The sequence below is a fragment of the Pezoporus occidentalis genome, unplaced genomic scaffold (genome assembly GCF_034315485.1).
Source record: "Pezoporus occidentalis ecotype Australia unplaced genomic scaffold, CSIRO_AGI_Poc_V1 ctg18, whole genome shotgun sequence".
Lineage (NCBI taxonomy): Eukaryota > Metazoa > Chordata > Aves > Psittaciformes > Psittacidae > Pezoporus > Pezoporus occidentalis.
Window position 1 is genome coordinate 10009136 of NW_026913640.1, and position 20364 is coordinate 10029499.

General features: G+C 41.3%; 1 protein-coding gene across 1 annotated transcript in view; it reads right to left on the minus strand.

The window, feature by feature from the left end:
* The window catches only part of DDX10 (DEAD-box helicase 10), a 174742-nt gene extending 162522 nt beyond the window's left edge, over positions 1-12220 (minus strand). Inside the window, exons 1-6 of the mRNA XM_062615306.1 lie at positions 11987-12220; positions 5591-5651; positions 5226-5356; positions 3534-3692; positions 2971-3091; positions 1627-1816 (exon numbers count right to left, since the gene is read on the minus strand). Of these exons, the coding sequence (XP_062471290.1) occupies positions 1627-1816; positions 2971-3091; positions 3534-3692; positions 5226-5356; positions 5591-5651; positions 11987-12190 (866 nt within the window). The 5' untranslated portion in view covers positions 12191-12220. The remainder of the gene's footprint in view (positions 1-1626; positions 1817-2970; positions 3092-3533; positions 3693-5225; positions 5357-5590; positions 5652-11986) is intronic.
* Positions 12221-20364: the final 8144 nt, after the last annotated feature.

A 20364-nucleotide genomic window follows, 5' to 3' on the forward strand; every position in this document is an offset into this window, starting at 1 on the left:
GTTCTATTAAAGCATCATTTGTGCTTAAGGCAATATCAAAAGCACAGTTTAATCATGTACAAAAAGAAAAAAAAAAAGAGCATTGATGTACTTCTACTGACTACACTGACATGCAAAGTGACCTTTTAAAGCTCTGAACTATCATCTTAACTCTCCATTCTTTAGAAAATAAGGGGTTTTATTTTATCTATCGTATTTGCCCTAGAAATACATAAAAAGGCTCATCTCTCCAGTCCCCCTGCTTCATCCTAAACATCCTAAACAGTTTTCAAAATCACTTTACTAAGGATGGCCACCTGGGAGGATGAAATCACAAGACACTGCTCCAGTTTCTATTCTACTGTTGAATTCGAATTATGCCACAGCACCTTTCACTTTGTAAATCTTTCAGAGAAAAGTGTTTTCATAAGGTAATAACCTACTACACACTTAATCAGTAAATTCTAAAACAAATACTTTTTTTTATTTAGCTTATTATCTAATTGCACTCCCCTAAATACTTAAAAATTTAAATATACTTTAAAATAGTCTTCACAAAAAATGTGAGATCTGAGAAACAGATGTATAGTCAGTCCTCAAAATGAAGACTACATACTACGCTTGCACACCCACTTCTGATAAGAGGAAATTAACCATACTTTTTCTTTTTTAGCAATCATGCTTATTTAAGATGCCTTTGATAGCACTACTGATTAAAAAAATGGTATTTGCAGTACAATGCAGAGATAATCAAATAAACTGTCTCAAGACTCAGCCTGGTTCTGCTGTTCATTTTGCTGTTTGCATTTCTCATTTGCTCTTGGGAAAGCCATGTATATCACTGTGCTTCACCTTCCTGCATTTTACATATGGAAATAGACGTATATGTCATAGAAGAGTAGAAAAAGAATCTTACATGTTCATAAGCAATTCTACACCTAGATGACTGAGCCCACAGGAATGCAAAGTGTTATATTCTTCATTTAGATTTCAAAAGAAAAAAAATGACAAAAAAGCAACATGTAAGTTTTTCATTTAGTGACACAGATTTTTTGAGCTTGGCAGACCGCTTCTAGCAAAGGCCTCCTATTCTGATCCAAATTATATAGCATGACAGATTTATTTTGTGTGCACAGAGCTGGAGTCCTCAACGTGCACAGCAAACCCAGCACATAAGGAAGGCACAAGACTTGACATGAACTAGTTCATTTCCTTGGATAGCCAGATTTATCAAGAGCACACAGAACTGTACTTGTGCAACACATGTGGTGGTTCTGCACAGTAAGTATGCACATGCAGGAGGCAAGAAAGCCATACAACAAAAAAAAAAGAGCAATTCAGAAATGAGTGCTACTAGAGCCAGGACACTACTCCATTCAGGCTATAACCCACTCTGGAGCTTGCTTCCAGTCTGAGAAGCTACCTGAGGAGCCACAAGAGAAGTGGAAGTTCAGCCTCCCTGTAACAATTCAGCCAGAAGTACCACCCTCTTATGTGCAAATTCCTTGCTTTCAGAAAGGCACACAACGTGATCAGACACTGTAGAAAGGAGGAGGAAGCAGATCACAACTTCTGATTTAGGAAGCTGACAGTCAGAGAAGCAGTTAAGTAGGATCACCATTTGTTTAATCCCTCCAGGAAACATACCTGAATTTGGCTTTCTCATGAACCCAAACATATTCTGGATCCTTCAGACTCAACCGTGCAAGATCCTTCACTGATTTTGTTTGTGTTGCAGAAAAAAGCAAGGTCTGGCGTTTCTTAGGTAGATTTTCAATGATTGCATTCATTGTATCAGCAAACCCCATGTCTAGAATTCTATCAGCTTCATCAAGAACTGAATTGAGAGAGTTGAGAAAATCTGGGTTGAGCTTTTTTTTTGAAAAAAAATAATATATTAAATTCATACAGTACAAAATTCTATGCCTACTTGAATTGCAGAGATTAACAGGATTCTCTTTGTTTATTCATGCATTCCATAAAATGCTTTTTTAAAAAGCAATAAAAATCAAAGCATTTCCCATAATCTATGCACTACAGCCCTCAGTTTCACACACTTTCACACACACTGATGCATGAAAGATGAGCATTTCAAGTAAACAGTTTAGTAATTTGCATACAGACTGCAAATTACAAACTCCCTGTTCTATTAGTGAAACAGAAGTATGGAATATAAAACAGTGCTGTAGCATTCATGACAGAGCAAAACAGACTCTCCTGTAACTAAACTGAATTTACCATTGAAACACAGGGTATAAACAGCATAGCTCAGAAACAAAGCTTTAAGAAAAGAGCCTATGTTTAATGCAATTCTTGTCTAACTGCCATGAATTGTACTAAGTCTAGCAAGCATAATTCCACATTTTATCAGCTTCATTAGCTTCTTAATTGCTTCCAAGTTCCTCAAGCTATGCTAAAGATTAGGCAGTTCTTAGTGGCAGGCAAACCATTTCATTACACTGATTTTTTTATTCAGGTTAGAAAGATTAAAAGAAACAATGCTAATAATGCTAATAAAACAATGAAAGGAGCAACAATCTGTCTTAATATTCAGAGGAAAGAATTTTTTAGAACTGGCCCAAAATACACACATTGCAATAGGCATTCCATATAGTTAATTATGTCGGGAAAACCACAAGAGCCATAGCCACAAAGGAGAGGTCAGCACTAGCCAAGGCCTATCTAAAAGATTATATAGGACACTACATTCAGTTTTGGGTTCCTTACTACTTGTTCACCTACTTTTTCTTATCATTTTAATGATGATGATATCGTTTCAGATATCATGAAACATGTTCAGCAACTCTTCAGAGAAAGTACATGTAAAAACAGGGGTTTGTTGTCTTCTATTTGAATTTGTACATATGTGAACTTAAAAGCCATTTCATCTACATACCACGACCAGGATAAAACTTGACCCAAAGTGCTCCACACAATTACGAACTGTTACAAAATATTTCTGACTGCTTTCAAGTATTTAAAAAGACTTACTCAACATTTGCAGATCCGATGCATAGAAATAGGAAGTTTCGTCCATGTGCTGCAAAAGCCGTCCTGGAGTGCAAATTAGCATATTTATGTGGTGGATTCTTTCAGACTCTTCTTTCAGATCCTGAAAAGGAGTTAATCCAGCTTAGCCCTTGTTGTTCACACTAGAAGCCCAGTACCAGAGATGGTCAGGTCAACTTAACTTCTTCACAGTTTTCAGAAAAAATGGTCAAGCCTTGCTCTTTCTATAGATAAAACAATTTTTTCAGCATGCTCACACCCATGGCTTGAGCAAGAAGTATTTCAGAATGATCTAAATTAACAGGATAGTCCTGGAAGGCTCAGCAAGGAGGTCCATCCAGTCATGTAACCTGGAAAGACTGTAGCTATGCAAAAGCTTCAAAAGACACAGGGTACACAGCCAATCAAAACGAGCAAGTGGCTGATAGTTTCCCATTAACTCCTCTCTTCCCCGACTTTTCATTTCCAGGGCTTCCTTCCTAAACTAACACTTAATATAGTGCTCATTTATGCTTCCATACAGCAAGATCCAAGAGAGGACACACCTTTCCTCCAATGATAAGGCCAGCTGAGAACTCATGATTCTTTCCCACTTTACGCAGAACCTTGAAAGTTTGATATGCCAGCTCCCGGGTAGGTGATATTATCAAAACACCCAGTCCATCAGCTGAAGTCCACTGGTGGCGATACAGGAGTTCCAAAGCCTGGGAAAAAAATTACCATATTCCCATTATAAAAATCTCAGAAGGAAAATATGTAACAAGAGACTTGTAACAAAAATATCATTAAAAAAACTATAAAGCCACACTAATTAATAACTTAAAGAAACATCAGTATACTCTTCTCCTGGTTTGATTATATATCAATCCTAACTGATGGCAATACATGCTGTAGCAAAGTTCCCCAGTATCAATCTATGACAGACAGTAATGGATTGTAAATCGTAAGCATTTTATGGCACAATTAATTCTGCTCTGCTAAATTCTGGAAATTAAGCCTTGATCATTTATACAAGAATAGAAATCAGTTTAGAAAAATCACTGTTCTTATCAACCTAAAGAACAATAATTCATTCATGATTCATTTCATGTTCAAAGTTTTGTGGAAACCAGAAACAGAATGAGCAACTAGAAGAAAGTCAACTACTGCAGCTTTAATTCTTGTTATAGACTTCAAGCAGTACTATCCACACACGCGATAAACAGATCATTCCAACCAAAGTTGCCATACACCTCAGACCACAATTATTCCTCCTCTTACAAATTCACACTGCAGAAACACTGTCTTAGTCAGCTAATCCTTGCACAAACATTTCATAGGTATGAATACCTAAAGCATCCTGAAATACTGGAGGCTGTTAAACAATTGTTGTACAATTACCTCATTTGTTCCCTAAAAGTGTTTTAAAATAAGGTTCGTAAAACAAAGTACTTCTAGAATATCTAATGGAGGTCTCTCACTTTTGTTTCAGGAGACCATCTTGTGAAGCTGACTATGGTTTTTTATTCTTTACTAATAAAAAAATCTTTTACAAGCATTTAAGCAGAAATCTTCTCAATGACAGAAGGTATTCAAAGCACCTACTACTGGTCCACAGTTACTGACAGAATAGGCTCCAAAGAAATTTATGTTCACAAAAATGCAAGCAACGATTAAACAAAAATACATAATCAAAATGTTTATTTTTCCCTTTATCTATGATGCAGTTTGTATCCACAACACGATGTTTTGAGTAAAAGTCAACCATATATTACCCATGACACGGATCTTCATCCTATTTTCCTGATTGCATCTAGTAGTGATTTCAGAAAAAGACAAGAAGGAAATGGAAGTCCACAATCACTAAGCTTAAGTTTGCTATATAAGGTCCAAGTCTTAAAATTTTAAATGGTTGAAAACTACTTATCAAAAAAAAAAAAAAACAAAACTCTAAGGAACTGAAGAAATTTCACCCTTTTATTTCATATACTTAAATTTTCAATTTTTTAAAAGAATTGGACAACCGGAGTCGCACCAGGAAAAGAGATTCCTGAGAAAAAGTAATAAAGCACTTCCTAAATCACACAGTCTACTAATGTAAGGATCAAAATGTCAGAATATTCCTTGGCTTTCTTGGAACATTTAGATTAGCTAAATTATAACCTTTCTCCTAGGATCTATTAACCTAAGCCGTTTGACAACCAATACTTCACAGATAACTTGGTTTGAGTACAAATGGAAGGATGTAAATTACTTACTGGGATGATAAAAGCCAAGGTTTTGCCCGATCCGGTCTTTGCAGCTCCAAGTACATCTTTACCTTGTAAAGCCAAACCTATGGTTTGCCTCTGTATCTCTGTTACCATGCGATACTGAGCTTCCTGCAGTCCTAGTATTTGCAGTGTGTGAAGTGACAGTGCAGGAGGGGAAGACAGAAAAAGCAAACAAACAAACAAACAAAAACAATCATTATTTTTGTCTTGCGCAGAATTCTATTCACAAAACACTGTACATGGCAATACTTGGCTAAAAATTAGTTTAGAGGAAAAAAATGTTCAGATGCAGGTAAATAATTTATTCATTTTTACTTAAATTGTTTTCCAAAGAAAACTTTCATACTCACCTTTTAAGGTTTTCTTTGACAATGGGAAATCCGAAAATCTTTGAATTTCACTAGCATTTATCTGAAACAAAGTAAGTTAAATTAGTGCTTACAATCTAAGCATAACACAGAAATTAAATAGCTGTTAACATAAATATGTAGTAGTTCAGTATAACATGATCCAAGTTAGCTGGTCAAGCAATCTATACAGGTTTAAGACAAACCACTCTTCTACTATGAACTGTTTAGTAAGTAATAAGAGATGCAGACTAATAGTGCAATTTAAAGCTCAGATCATGAAATCAAAGAAAAACCTAGGATGAAAGGGACATCAGGAGGCCTCCCATCCAACTTCCTGCTCACAGCAGGTCAGCTCTGAGGTCAGACCAGGCTGCTCAGGGCTTCACAAAATCATCTTGAAAGCATCTTGAAATCGTTCAAGGACACAGGATGGACAAAGGCCCCTTCAGTCAACCTGCACCTCTGCCTGGCCATCCTCATGAGGAAAACGCAATACAGACTGAGTGTCTCTTCTGTAAACTTACATCTATTGTCTCTCATTTCCACCCCAAACACCTCCTTCATGATCTCCCTCTTCTAATCCCAAAGCCATCTTGGCTACAAGACTGACAAGCCCAGCTGCCCCATCCTCCCCTCACAGGGCAAGTGCTCCAGCCTCCAACATTTTAATGGCCCAGCACTGAATTGGATCCACTTTAGTGAGGTCTTTTTTCTTACTGGGGGTCTAAAACTGGACACAGCACTCTTCTTAAAAACTAAAAAAAAAAAAAAAATACTTTAAAAAAATTAAAATCACATTTTAAGAAGATACTGCAGCATGCAAGCAAGGGCTGAACTTTCTACAATGCAGCATGCAACAAGCCTCAGACACAACCTGCAATTAAACCTCATGCTAAGTATTTCACATACACATATTATCTCAAAAAAAAAACAAAAAAAAAAAAAAAAATCACCAAACTGGATTTCTGTAGCCTTTTCCTCCAAAATTATCCCAGTCACACTAACTGCCAACAGAGATTATAATAAAACATCATGGCAAAACACATAACTAGCCCATTATTTATGATTTCTGTGTAGCTGCAACAAGCACTGAGTTTATAATCCATGCACACTAAACATACATTCATTTTCCTTGGAAAATCCACAGAGGAGCAGTTTGGTTTTGGAGGCTACTGCAAATGCAGTAATGATAGTCATATCCCATAAAAGGGAACTTGAACCTCTTACCTCTCTTCTTTTTTAAGCATTACTGTTTTAGAAAACAACATGACTACACTCCAAAGTACACAGTTGTTACCTTCCTGAAACAGAGACCCTCACCTGTACTTGTAAAAACTGAACCCTTATGGCTTCTATTCACAGACTCCTTCATCTGCAAGGACCACATGCAAACACTGCTTGCAGCCTCCCTACAGCCTTACTAGAGCCATGTCCCTTTCCCACCTGTATTTTCAGATCCCTTGAAGCGAGGATAAAGTGTATTCCAGCTGCTGTATGACATCAGTCATCACAAAATCAGGTAAATGTTCTGCAGGGTAAAGACCTGGTAAACAAATGCTTCTGAAAACAGCTCCAAATAAACACATTTCCTCCCCACTCGACATTTACGTTTTGACCCTAGAGTGCTAGCATCAAGATCTTTTTCTTTAGGTTATGTGATTAAAGATTAATGACTGTGACCTCAAAGACCCCAGAAGAACCAGTGGAAGAACGCTGGGGAAGGAGCCCCATTAACGTGATCGCTGCACATACAGTTAAAGCCCCTGACTTAGCTGCTCCCTGTGACCATTGGTGGAGAGCTGTCGTGTCCCTTGGGTGAATCCACAGGGGTATTAGTGGGGCTAATTCTGGGCCCTCCCCAGAAGGCCCTGCAGACCTTAAGTACCCTACAGGGTACAAAAAAATATTGGAAAAGTAGTTCATTGACCTGACACCTACTAATTACTTCTCTGCATGCATCTATCTCTACAGCATACTTGAGAACAGTTAATTACACACACACACAACCCCCAAGAGCATGTGTCTGAGTCCATGAGTTGCCTCAATGGTTTACGAAAAGATCTCTACTTGACAGCTCAACATTACGAAAAAAGCAGTATTTTCAAGTCTGTTCTAGTAGATCATTACAAGATGTGAACAGTTTCCACTGTCAAAGCTCAGCAGGACAGAAAAATCACAGAACTCAAAGAAATAAGACTACCTATAAAATCTGAGCAGACGAAGGTAGGCTACACCTACACCTGGCCATCATATTTGAGAAATCATGAGAGTCAGGTAAAATTCCTGACAACTGGAAAAAGGGAAATATAACCCCCATTTTCAAGAAGGGGAAAATGGATGACCCAGGGAATTACAGACCAGTCAGTCTCACCTCTGTGCCTGGCAAAATCTTGGAGCAGACTCTCCTGGAAGGCATGCTAAGGTACATGAAAATCAACAAGGTGCTTGGTGACAGCCAGCATGGCTTCCCTAAGGGGAAATCCTGACTGACCAATTTGGTGGCCTTCTATGATGGGGCTACGGAACTGGTGGACAGGGGTAGAGCAGTTGATGTCATCTGCCTGGACTTGTGTAAAGCATTTGACACTGTCCTACACGACATCCTTGTCTCTAAACTGGAGCGACATCAATTTGATGGATGGACCACTCGGTGGATAAAGAACTGGCTGGATGGCCGCACACAAAGAGTTGTGGTCATTGGTTCAACGTCCGGCTGGAGACCAGTAACGAGTGGTGTCCCTCAGGGATCGGTGTTGGGACCGGTCTTGTTTAACATCTTTGTCCCTGACATGGACAGTGGGATTGAGTGCGCCCTCAGCAAGTTTGCCGATGACACCAAGCTGTGTGGTTCAGTTGATATGCTGGAGGGAAGGAATGCCATCCAGAGGGACCTTGACACACTTGTAATGTGGGCTGATAGCAACCTTATAAAGTTTAACCATGCCAAGTGCAAGGTCCTACACCTGGGTCGGAGCAATCCCAGGCACAGCTACAGGTTGGACAGAGAAGAGATTCAGAGCAGCCCTGCGGAGAAGGACTTTGGGGTGTTGGTCAATGGGAAAATGAACATGAGCTGGCTTCAGTGTGCACTTGCAGCCCAGAAAGCCAACCATATCCTGGTCTGCATCAAAAGGAGTGCGACCAGCAGGTCGAAGGAGGTGATCCTGCTCCTCTACTCTGCTCTCATGAGACCTCACTTGGAGTATTATGTGCAGTTCTGGTGTCCTCAACATCAAAAGGACATGAAACTGTTGGAACAAGTCCAGAGAAGGGCCACGAGGATGATCAGGGGACTGGAGCACCTCCCATATGAAGACAGGCTGAGAAAGTTGGGGCTGTTCAGCCTGGAGAAGAGAAGGCTGCGTGGAGACCTCATAGCAGCCTTCCAGTATCTGAAGGGGGCCTATAGGGATGCTGGGGAGGGACTCTTCATTAGGGACTGACTGTAGTGACAGGACAAGGGGTAACCGGTTAAAACTTCAACAGGGGAAGTTTAGATTGGATATAAGAAGGAAATTCTTTCCTGTTAGGGTGGTGAGGCACTGGAATTGGTTGCCCAGAGAGGTTGTGAATGCTCCATCCCTGGCAGTGTTCAAGACCAGGTTGGACAAAGCCTTGGCTGATATGGTTTAGTGTGAAGTGTCCCTGCCCATGGCAGGGGGGTTGGAACTTGATGATCTTAAGGTCCTTTCCAACCCTAACTATTTTATGATTCTATTCTATGATTCTACACAGCCCTGAATACATACTGAGTGGCATCCATTAACTGAGATTTCAGAATGTCAAGTCTGGAGCTTGCACAGCCCCGTATTTGAAAACTGAAGGTTTATACCTATTTAAAGCACCTGGATCACACGAGCACTCTAATCAGCCTAGTTCTCTCTGGTAAAATCAACAAGAGTAATTTAATGCATGCATTTCATCTCTAGATAAAAGGTAATAACACCCTTATTAAAACCCAGTTTTGACTTCTTTCGCATAAAGCTCTTGCAAGGTAGATTTCAAACTTTCACTGTGTCCTGGCAGACAATTAAACTTTCATAAACATTACTCAGAAATCTTACAGGTGAATTATTTTTCTAAAACCTACCTGTGCTGAGATGCACATACTTTATGCTAATACATTTCTGGGAGGTCGGGAAACTCTCATCAGAAATCACCATAAAAATGTCTTTTTTTTTTTTTTTTACTTTCACAAACTGGAGTTTCTGACAACAATTTCCAAATTCAGCTAATAATTTTGAAGATATTATATATCACATGCAATATCCCTGACACAGTTACCACCCCTGCTAATCTGTTGAGAATCTGTACTTGTGAGTCTCCCTAATCTGCTCTAGGTGAGAGCAGCCAGCTACTTTCAAATACTTAAAACATTATTCTGATCTAACTTAATTAATTTGACATAAAGCAGACTAGAAAGAGTTTACACAAACCACTCCCCAGCACATCAGTTAGGCCATTAATGCTTTTCATAAATGCAACTAGATGGAGAAGACAATTTTCATCACAACTTTACAGTTAGGCAACAAAGTCAGTGTATCAACAGGTAACAGATGACCTATGAACACATAACACAGAAAATGGTACCAAGATTTGGACACACTGAAATTAAATTTCATGTTTTCCGTCTATGCTGCCACACATTCGCCAACACAGGTCAAGAAACAACAAAAACAAAATCATTGCCAAAGTACCCTGGTTATCTCTTCATTATTGTTTAATTTTGCCTTATTTATCCATTACAGTCATTCTCATACTGGAAATCATAGACAATATACTCTAAGAGGGAGAGGAAGGCCACACTACCCCTATTCCATGCCACATGCAAGATGACAAAAGCACATGAAGACCTAACTCACACACAGCCCGTGTGCTAGATCCCAGCCAGTGCTCCTCACAGAGAGGAGCATACTGAAGAGCTTTCTGATTCCCTGCCTCATGCAAAACTCACTGGAGACCCCTGAAGATGTAAGCACATGGCACTTCCTGACACTCCCCACCCCTGCTATAACCAGGTCCAGGGTAATACAGCAGAAATCCTTACCTACACTGCCCCAAGCTACCCAAAGAGTTATCACCCATTGTCCCAGAAACAGAAGCATGTGCAGACATACACACTGGTGACACAGAAGCCAATGACTGTGTGAAGCTTCAGATTACTAATTTGCTCAATCTTAGCCAAAGAAGCTCTCATGATGTCTTCATGGTAACACACATTTCTTCTACACCTCTTGTCATTACTTTCTGCACATTCAACAGCCACCACAAAGTCCCTACTACCAGCTCTGCCGAGTGCTGCGCACCCAAGTACAACTGACATGCTCCTCCTGCAATAGCTGCAAGTTCAGTGAAAGTTGGCAGGACATCGAGCAACACCCCAGGCAGAGCACATCGAAGCCATTATTCATAATTACAGTACTTTCCACTAACCAGTATATCTCAAAAGCTGGACATCTCCCAGAGGAATTCAAGGGAATCCAGGTGACAAAACCAATTCCACTTACACTGGCTCTAATATTCAAATACCTGTTTCCTGATTTAGAGTGAACAACTCTCTTCTACTGTGATGTCTGCCTCTTGCATCTTCTGTAGAAATAAATGTGTCCTATCTCCATCAGCAAGACACAGAATCATGGAATGGTTTGAGCTGGAAAGGACCTTAAGATCATCTAGTTCCAACCCCCTGCTATGGGCAGGGACACTTTCCACTAGACCAGGCTGTGCAAGGCCCCGTCCTCCAACCTGGCCTTGAACACTGCCAGGGATGGAGCATTCACAACTTCCTTGGTCAACCCGTTCCAGTGCCTCACCACTCCTGGCAAAGAATTTCTTTCTTCTTTATACCTAACCTAAATATCCCCGGTTTCAGTTTGCCCCTTGTCCTATCATTACAGTCCCTGATGAAGTGTCCCTCTCTGGCATCCCTGTAGGGCCCCTTCAGATACAGGAAGGCCAAGTGCCATTGGTTGTAACCGTTCTCACCATCCGCCTTAGCCTTCTCCCCACCGTGCTCTCAACCTCTCACTCCCTCCGAGGGTCTCACTACCCGTGTGGCTGCACAGTCACCTCCACCAGAATCACTGGGGCTGCGGTTACTGCCCTCTCCCAACTCTGCCTGGTGTGAGAAAGGAAAGGAATGGAGAATTATCCCTGCCTCACGGAGGTGAAAGCTTTTCTGCCCTCCACACAGCAGTGTTGCCTACGGGCACCGCTTAAAGCCAGAGGAAAACCGCTCCCAACTACAGGTGCTCTCCAACCCTGCCCGGGACCCCCAGATCCCTTCTCCTCCTCCTCACAGCCCTACCCCGGCACACACCACACGAGAAGTCTTTCGCACCGCCACGCAAAGACCCTCGCTCCCGTCCCGGCCCAGCACCGCCAACCCTGCCTTACCTCAGGGTAGCGTTGCAACAGGCGGCCGATGCCCTCCCGCTCCACCTGCCACTCGGGCCGCTTCCTCTCCTTTCGCTGCAGCCGCAGCCTCTTTGTCCGCCGGGTGTATTTCTTCTTCCAGCGCTCGAAGCTACGTACCGGGTCCATCTCTGCGGACCCCAAATCGCCGCCGGTCCGGCCCATGCTGCCCACGGTGCCCCGCATGGCACGCGCACGACTGCCGGAGGAGGAGCTCGGCGCGGCCGAAATGCGTCAGCAGGACGCGCCACCATGGGAGGGCCTGTCCGGGCTGGGCTGGGCTAGGGCAGCCGGCTCGGCTCGGCTCGGCTCGGCTCGGCTCGGGCAGCCAGCTCGGCTGCCAGCGGCGCCACCTGTGGGGAGGCAGAGAGGTTGCACAAGAGTTGAAGCAAAATCACGCTTCGTGTAATACAACCCCAAAAATGAGCCCTTGGTACAGTATGCAAAATACACTCTGTGATACAGATTGTACAACGAAAATAAATACATCAATAAAGCCTTAATAGAAAAGGAGTATGTGCTTAGTGGCGTACATTTTGTCCTCTGAAGTACAGTGGTATGGGGATCAGGTGGAAATGTCCAATGACAAGTCTGCTAAATTTATTAATTCAGTATAGGGAAAACCTGACACATTTGGAAAAATCAAAGTCACTTGACAGACACACGCTGTGCCTTGTGTTCGAGAGGCTGGATTTAAGCTCTGTTTGATGTGTGTTTGACCCTTCTTTACACAGTTGTAGTCAAAGACCTTGGCTCAGAGTCTCAAACTATGCAAAAGGCTGGCAAAATATCACAGGGAAAACTACAGGCATGCAGAGTTGTTTCACACCAGGTGGTACAAGGGTGGTCTCTGCAAGAGGCACCAAGTAACCAGATTTAATCAACCTGTAAATTTAGATTATGCTATCTTTCCAACACCAATTCTAACCCATCCCCATGGGGAAGGTCTGCATTGCCCCGCAGGTGTTGGACTGTCAGAAGCAGGTTGCTGAGTCAGTTCTAGCACTCCATCAGCACACAGAATTAAAAACAAAAACAGGCTGTGGGGTTATTGTGCTGCGTCAGGAAGAGAAAATTACAAACGTCTTTATGCAATGTCACAAGAAGGAAGTAAACACGTTGATGAGGGGAGCAGTGAAAGACTCCCAGAATAATTACTGTCTCTGATGAGGGTTTGGCATTCCAGAAAGCCAAGGGAAAAGGGAGCGTCTCCTCATTAGTTACACTTCTGCATACAAGTGTTGAGTGTATCACTGAAGATGTTTTCCCCTTCTTGAGATCAGTGAAACCTGTGATCATAGAAATGTTTGGTTTCCCTTTAAAACACATTAAATTCCTGATTTCAGGAAGGGCTGGAAAAATCTTCATTAAATATGTCCCAGTAGGACCCCTTTCCATGTACACCTTTGAATGCAATGGTTTTCTCTGGGGGGTTATTTGCTGGTAAGATATATAAGGAAGGATACTGAAGGTTTCATTCTTGAAACAAAATGTTTTCCAGAAGTACCTGGTGAAAAACTGCAGAAGGAGCTGTCCCACCCCAAAGGATGTGCTTCTGTGGGTGACACATCTCCCATAGCCATAGAATCACAGAATGGCTTGGGTTGGAAAGGACCTTAAAGCTCATCCAGTTCCAAACCCCTGCCATGGGCAAGGACAACACACACTAAACCAGACTGCTTAAGTCCCTGTTCAACCTGGCCCTGAACACTGTCAGGGATGGGGCACCCAGAAGTTCTCTGGGAAACCTGTGCCAGTGCTTCACCACCTGAAGAGTGAAGAACTTTGTTCTTATAACCAACTTAAAGCTCCCCTATTTAAGCTTTAACCCATTGCCCCTTGTTCTATCACTACAGTCTCTGACGATGAGTCCCTTGAGCAAGGCTTTTAGCAACCTGGTCTAGGGGGAGGTGTCTCTGCCCATGGCAGGGGGTTTGTAACTGGATGAGCTTTCCAACCCAAACCATTCTATGATACCATGATTCTAATTACAGCACACTGATGTACAAAACAACATCCTGGACTAACACAATCAGACTGTCACAGGGCTCAGCTGACACTTGAAGCATTTCTGCATTTTCTAACCGCACAAAAAAACTCCATCCTGTGTAGAATTCCTGCTGTTGCAGCACTAGATCGAGTTTACCCTTTTGGTAAGTAAATGTACAGCTGAAAGTGTTGTGCTTGAACACGCTGTCTTTGCTCAGCTGGTCTATGTTTTGCCTATAGGTTCATCTTCTCTCATAGAACAGCAGCTGTGGTCTTTGAGTCATTACAGACATAAACCCTCAATGAAAAAAAGTTACATGGAAAATAATACCTTGCTGTCCTACTTCTAGAACGACTTTTTATGCTGCTGTCATGAAAAATACAATTATGCTTACATGTTTCTGATCCTTTTTAGTAATTTCTTTGTTCAATACCCAAGAGGTCCGTGTCCCGGGAAAGGAACAGAAAGACAAAAGCAGCCTGTAGTGTGTCCCACAGTAGAAGGCAGAGCACTGGAGAGTCTCCTGGCCCCATGTGGGAAGTCTCAGAGCCGGCAAAGGCACAGGAGCCACCTTTCTATTGTCTCTGCTGTCCTCTCACCCTGAGGAACTTGCCTGAGAAACACACAGTGGTTTGTAACAGTTTCTCTTTTATATAGGAACAAATTCCACCATGCTGTTTCATTTATTTATGATGTGCAAGACTACTTCAGTTGTCTTGTAGTAATACCATCCTGAAAACTGTGGCAAAACCAGAGATCCTTCTGAGTAAATAAAAGTGAGAGAGAAAGGAAAAATTTGTTTTCACAAGCTGGCAAATAATGATCCAAGCATGGTTGTTTACTTGCAATTTGCAAAAATAAAGGGAGTATAGCTATAATAATAAATGTATCAAGGCTTTATACAAGAATACAGAGAAGGTGGCTGCCATTTTTTTATTTTAAACAAGACCTGTTTCAGCAGCAGTCATTCTCCATAGTTTTCACTCTCATGGGTCCTCATCCTCAGTGTTTCTTACGCATAAGCACAAACATGTAAAGGTCTGGGCAGAGTTATTTATGGTGGCAAGGGGGACAAGGGGCACCAAGTATCAAGGTCATGGCCCAGAGGCATTCATAGACCTTAATGGCCATGACCAGCGTCACCTGAGGTCCCCCCTTACACCCTGGCCCAGCTCCACCCTGTGGCTTCAGGCCCTGCCTGAGATACGTCATATGTCATGCTGGTCCCCAGCTCAGTCACAGCCATACCTGTCCTTGCCCTTGCACCCCACTGGTTGGGTCTGAGCTGCAGACTCACTTCCTGGCTTGACCTGGGACCTGCTTTGTCACTGTGGACCTGCCCAGTCATCAGTGGCTGGGTCTGACCCTGATTATGGCCACCAAAACTCATCATCATCCTGATCCTGGGGAGTCCAACCAGGGAGTTGATTTCCAGCTTGACCTTGGACCTGCCTCATTGCCACAGGCCTGTCTGATGAGCTGGAGGCTTGATTGACCCTGACTGCCATCCATGAGCATGCTCCCTCACTCAGGAGCTGTATGACCAGACCTAGTTCCTGGCTTTTAGGGAGAAGTCAGCCCTCGCTGTGCCCTGACAGTGAAACCCTCATCACTTTCTGGGCTCATCCTGAATGGTGCCAATGATGTACAGTCTTTGGTATCCTTCACATTCTCTCTTGATAAAACCTCAGGGCCAAGTTGAATGGCATCACACTGCTATTGGTCTGTATCTGTGTTCTGGGGCTTCCTTCATAGCATGGACTTAGTACAGTTGGCCCTATACAAAGAGGGAGGTAGACTGCTGCAAACACTCTTGTTCATATCTGCACCAGTTAAACATTACCTTTGCAAACCTCTGCAGGAATTTAAGATAATAAGTGGCTGATTTTATGTAACTTTATTTTATTAATGTAACACGGTATATGCCTAAGTTAAATTTTGTGGTTTCCAAGAAATCTTTGATTGTTTTGTACTAACCTGTTCTTTTTCTATTTTTCCATATATTCTTGATCACCCATCTAAAGAAGTAAACAGCAAATCAGAGGAAGTGACCTCAGTAGCACAAGATGTCAATGAAATACCACCTTTTCTATGAAACAGCCACATGCTACGGTAATTTTCTCCCCTGAGAGGCTCTCAACACTCTTCTTGTCTTCCAAGATTTACTTGCTTATGCTTCAGGAGATTTGAGAAAAAGCATGTAAGAATTTGCATCTGAAGATTTTGCTTGAGTGTCTGAGAATAAGACATGGAAGCTTCAAAACCATAGTGAAAGGATGACTCTTCAATGTAGTATTTGGAGTACTATAATGTAAATTCAGACTGTTTCAAAAAAATATGGAAATATCAGTCAGATTCGTGAATGTTATTTTTAATACAAGTAATGTTCCTATAAGAAATTAGCATGACATTTTATCTGTCTAAAGGATGCATAGTATGACATAGAAAAATGGTGATCCTACTTGGAAAAGGAAAAAGTTACTTTAAACAAGCATTATTAGGTGTAATGACCAGAATTGTTCAGGGAAGAGGTGGCTGTTAGGGTGGTGTCAGAGCCCTGAGGGCATTACTGGACTCCCAGGGCCTCTCTCAACCCCTGCCCGTGGACTCAGGACCCCATTTCAGCTCAGCCTAGATGAATTACTCTGAGCACTGCAAACTGGAAAAAAGAATCAATGTTGTCAGTTTAAAAGAGAGATTTCAGTGCTTTTATGCAGAGCCAGCACAAGCAACTCTAAAAGAGAGGCACAGTAGGTGTCTGTAATGGAAAAGGAAAAAAAAAAAAGATTATAGGAAAAAGAGAAAATTAAAAAAATAAAAAAAAACCATGTAATTTGGTTTTCCTGTATTGGATAGCCCTATAATAAAAGGGATATCACTTAAGTTAAATTTTAGAAGTTAAAAATTAAACTGGATTTTCAAAAACACAGTAGAAGCACTCTGTTTCAGTAATTCCTGGTCTGAGTAAATGGGTAAGCTGTGATGAATAAATATTCTCAGTTATGACCAAGAATACTGCGTGGTGTAATTGAGAGCTTGTACATCTCTCTTAGTAATGAGCTGTTTCCCGACAATAAAATAAATACAGTTTTGGAGATTTACATTACAGGATCTTCTTGTGGAAGTAATATAATGAAAATGCTTCTACCAAGTATATAAATTACACGAATTTGGTTTTATGTAGACACTTCAAAATGTCTTCATCAAGTCCTTCACCCATTCTCTTTGGCCATGTACAATTTAGCAGCCACCACTATGGAGACAGCCCTCAGTTCCTTAAAACTGTCCTTCGAGAAGTTTCCAACTTGTGATTCTTTTTAGCAGATGCAGTTTGTAAGCCTGTTACCCTTTTAAAACCTGGGGTAAAACGGACTGGGAAAAGTGGAGGAGAAAGGACTTACACATTGCTGTTCTCTTGATTACATTGACTAAATGGCAATTATATTGGTTGGTTGACAGCAACCAACTTCCTAAATATTTTAACACAAATCACTCTCCAAAGGATAGATTTAGCTTTATAGAGTAAAATTAAACTTTGTGCTGTGATGCTTCAAAAATACTTGAAGTATGTGGAAAACAGCAACGGGGGAAAATGAACTAAGTTTCTTCAAAATCAGAAGCAAAAGCAGCTTGTCAAGTCTCTAGAAACGTCAAGGAATATTGATACTGTTGGTCAGGAAGCACTGGATGGTATTGCATGATACAATAGAATGCTTTCAGAAAAAAAAACCACAACCTAAAGTGTTCTTTACTAAGATGGCATAAACACATTTCTTTTGGAACGACAAAGATCTTTTTGTGTCCTAGGTGCCTGCTGTTGGTGATTCTGATGTTCATGATTTAGTCTGCAGGGCCCTCAAAATAAACAGTTTGCCAGTGAAAGCCTACCTGAAAGCTGGGAATGTTGTGATGAAAGCCCTGGCCAAAGAGAACACTTCCATAGTCAAGGGAGAAGCTTTCACTCTGATTGTCAGACAAGGTGACCACCTATAAAATGGTAATTTAAAAATTAATGAATTAATTAAATGTTTAAATTTAATTAAAAAATTAAAGAAGTTTCATTATTTAAATAAAACCATCTGTCTTTTCAAAATATTGTGATACGTAGATTTTGTTATATAAAGCCACTGAACAGAGGTTAAAACAAATACAAAATTGACACATTTTTCCTATAAGCCAAAAAAAGTGGTTTTATTGAAAATTATCAAATGACAAATCTCGCAAGAACTATATGGCGGGGTTTGCTTTCCTCCACCGAACGGCCAAACACGCCCAGGGTCTGCAGGCCCTACCACATCACTGCCTCCAACCGTTTACCCTGCAGCAGCGCTTGGCTCTTCCCACAGCTTCTGGCGCCAGGATCGCGATGAAGTTTAGGTGTATCTAAGCCAGTAGGGGCCGTAACAGAGCTGTAGAAATAAAAGTGAGTCATAAACTGTGATCGTACCGGAGACACGCTGTAAAGAAGCATTAAATAATCAGGCCTGCTTTTCAGTGATGGCTGGGATCTGTGTACAGTCGCAGGGCACAGGCTGTTATTCCAGTTCAGGGAACTCCACAAATACGTGTTTAATTTTGAACACGTTTGACAGTTCTTTCGCAAACTGAACTGATTTCTTGAGTCAGATAGAGAGTTGACAAATCAAATTATGAAAGATTAGTTAACCTTTCAGATGATCACACATTTTGGAAGAACGCCATTTCTGAAACGGAATGGTATACACCCTGGTGCTACTGAAGCATAATATGAAAATTACACACTTAAATGTCAGCCTTTAATTAGAAAATAACTTTATGGATAAAAGGACTTGCATCTATCACAGTTCTTGGGCTCTATGTATTTCAGAGTCATTTCAGGAGACAGTTAATGCTTTGTTTTTCCCAGCCCATTAGTACAGTAATTTGTCAGATATGTAAAAAAAGGCACTGTACCTTTATGCAGCAGGTACTTATCCCTTATTATCCTTGGGTTTATATGCTTGATTATTCTTGCATTTGGAGAAAGAGTCACAGTTTATTATTTGATTCTGTTGTTTATTCACTAAGTGTATTGCCCAACTCTGTGGTGCACATTTCTCTCGTATTTATGATAACACCTCTTCCTGTGGCTGTGAGATGTAATCCACCCAGCCAGCTTTATGTGTCTTCATATTTCTGGCTGTAGAGATTAAATTTGGTTTCAATTTTTATACTAATTAGACCTATATTTGATAGTAATGGATCTTGAGACCAATTTTAGGGAAGAGACATGGGCTGGGTATCAGTTAAGGAAGGCAATGTGAAAAGGCAAAATGAAATGGAAGATACCTTGGTAGTACTTGTTTACACTGACAGAGGTAAGACCAGACCCATGGCCATATCTATACCATTCCACCTTTCCTACTCACAATCTCTATACTTGTGCTCTGGTAGGAATCCAGCTGGGCCCATATGAATAACAGCTGCAAGAACTGTAAAATTGTCAAACCATATTCATCCCACCTATAACTGCAAGTCACATAAAAAATAAATTTATCCTCATTCTTTATTATTCCAGCTGTATTAGATTTCTCAAGTGGAAGCTGTTGTCAAGACTCAGGTGAAAAGGGTACTGTCACCATAGCATGAGTACTCCAAAACACGTGACCTCCAAAAACCAGAGATATCTCATTGTTCTGAAAAATGGAGACAGAAAAGCTGCCACACTAAATCCCCTCATCCACACACTCACTAATGCAAGGAAAGGGTACAAGATTTTTTTTCAGGGGAGCAGTATGTTGATGAAGCTCTGCAGATTTGTGTGCAGTTCCCTGCTGAAGATCAGTTCACCAAGGGTGGAGTACAGCCATGTGCCTAGTTGGATTTCTGAATCTAACAATAACATTTCTGTACTGCTGGTTTTAAGAACACAGGAAAAAGCAAAACCAGAACCACTGTTAAGAAAAATAATGTTTTTATGGGAGATTCTGAGTGCTTTTGTTAGACAAACCAGCATATTGATTTAACACTTCTTAACAATCAAATCCCAGGGTGGCATTCTGCTCCAGACTGTAAATACATACATATAAGCATCTAAATGGAGGGGCTTGGTTCAGTTGCTCTGTTGTCATCTGAGACGCTGTAAGGCATCCTACCTAAGTTACAGCTGCTTCTCCAGGAGGGCACAGATCTTTCACATGCCTAAGATCTCTCACATGCCTATCTGGCAGGCTTGGTGCACATGCTTCTATACCCTAGGGCACCTACCCTAGTTTAATCCTGCTGGAAACTGTAGAGCTATTTGGCTCATTTTGAAAGAGTCATCTGAATCCCCTCTGAGTCCATTAGCTGTATTCACTAGATCTCCACTCACCGTAATGGGAGCATGACATTTGGACATGCCATTTAAGTG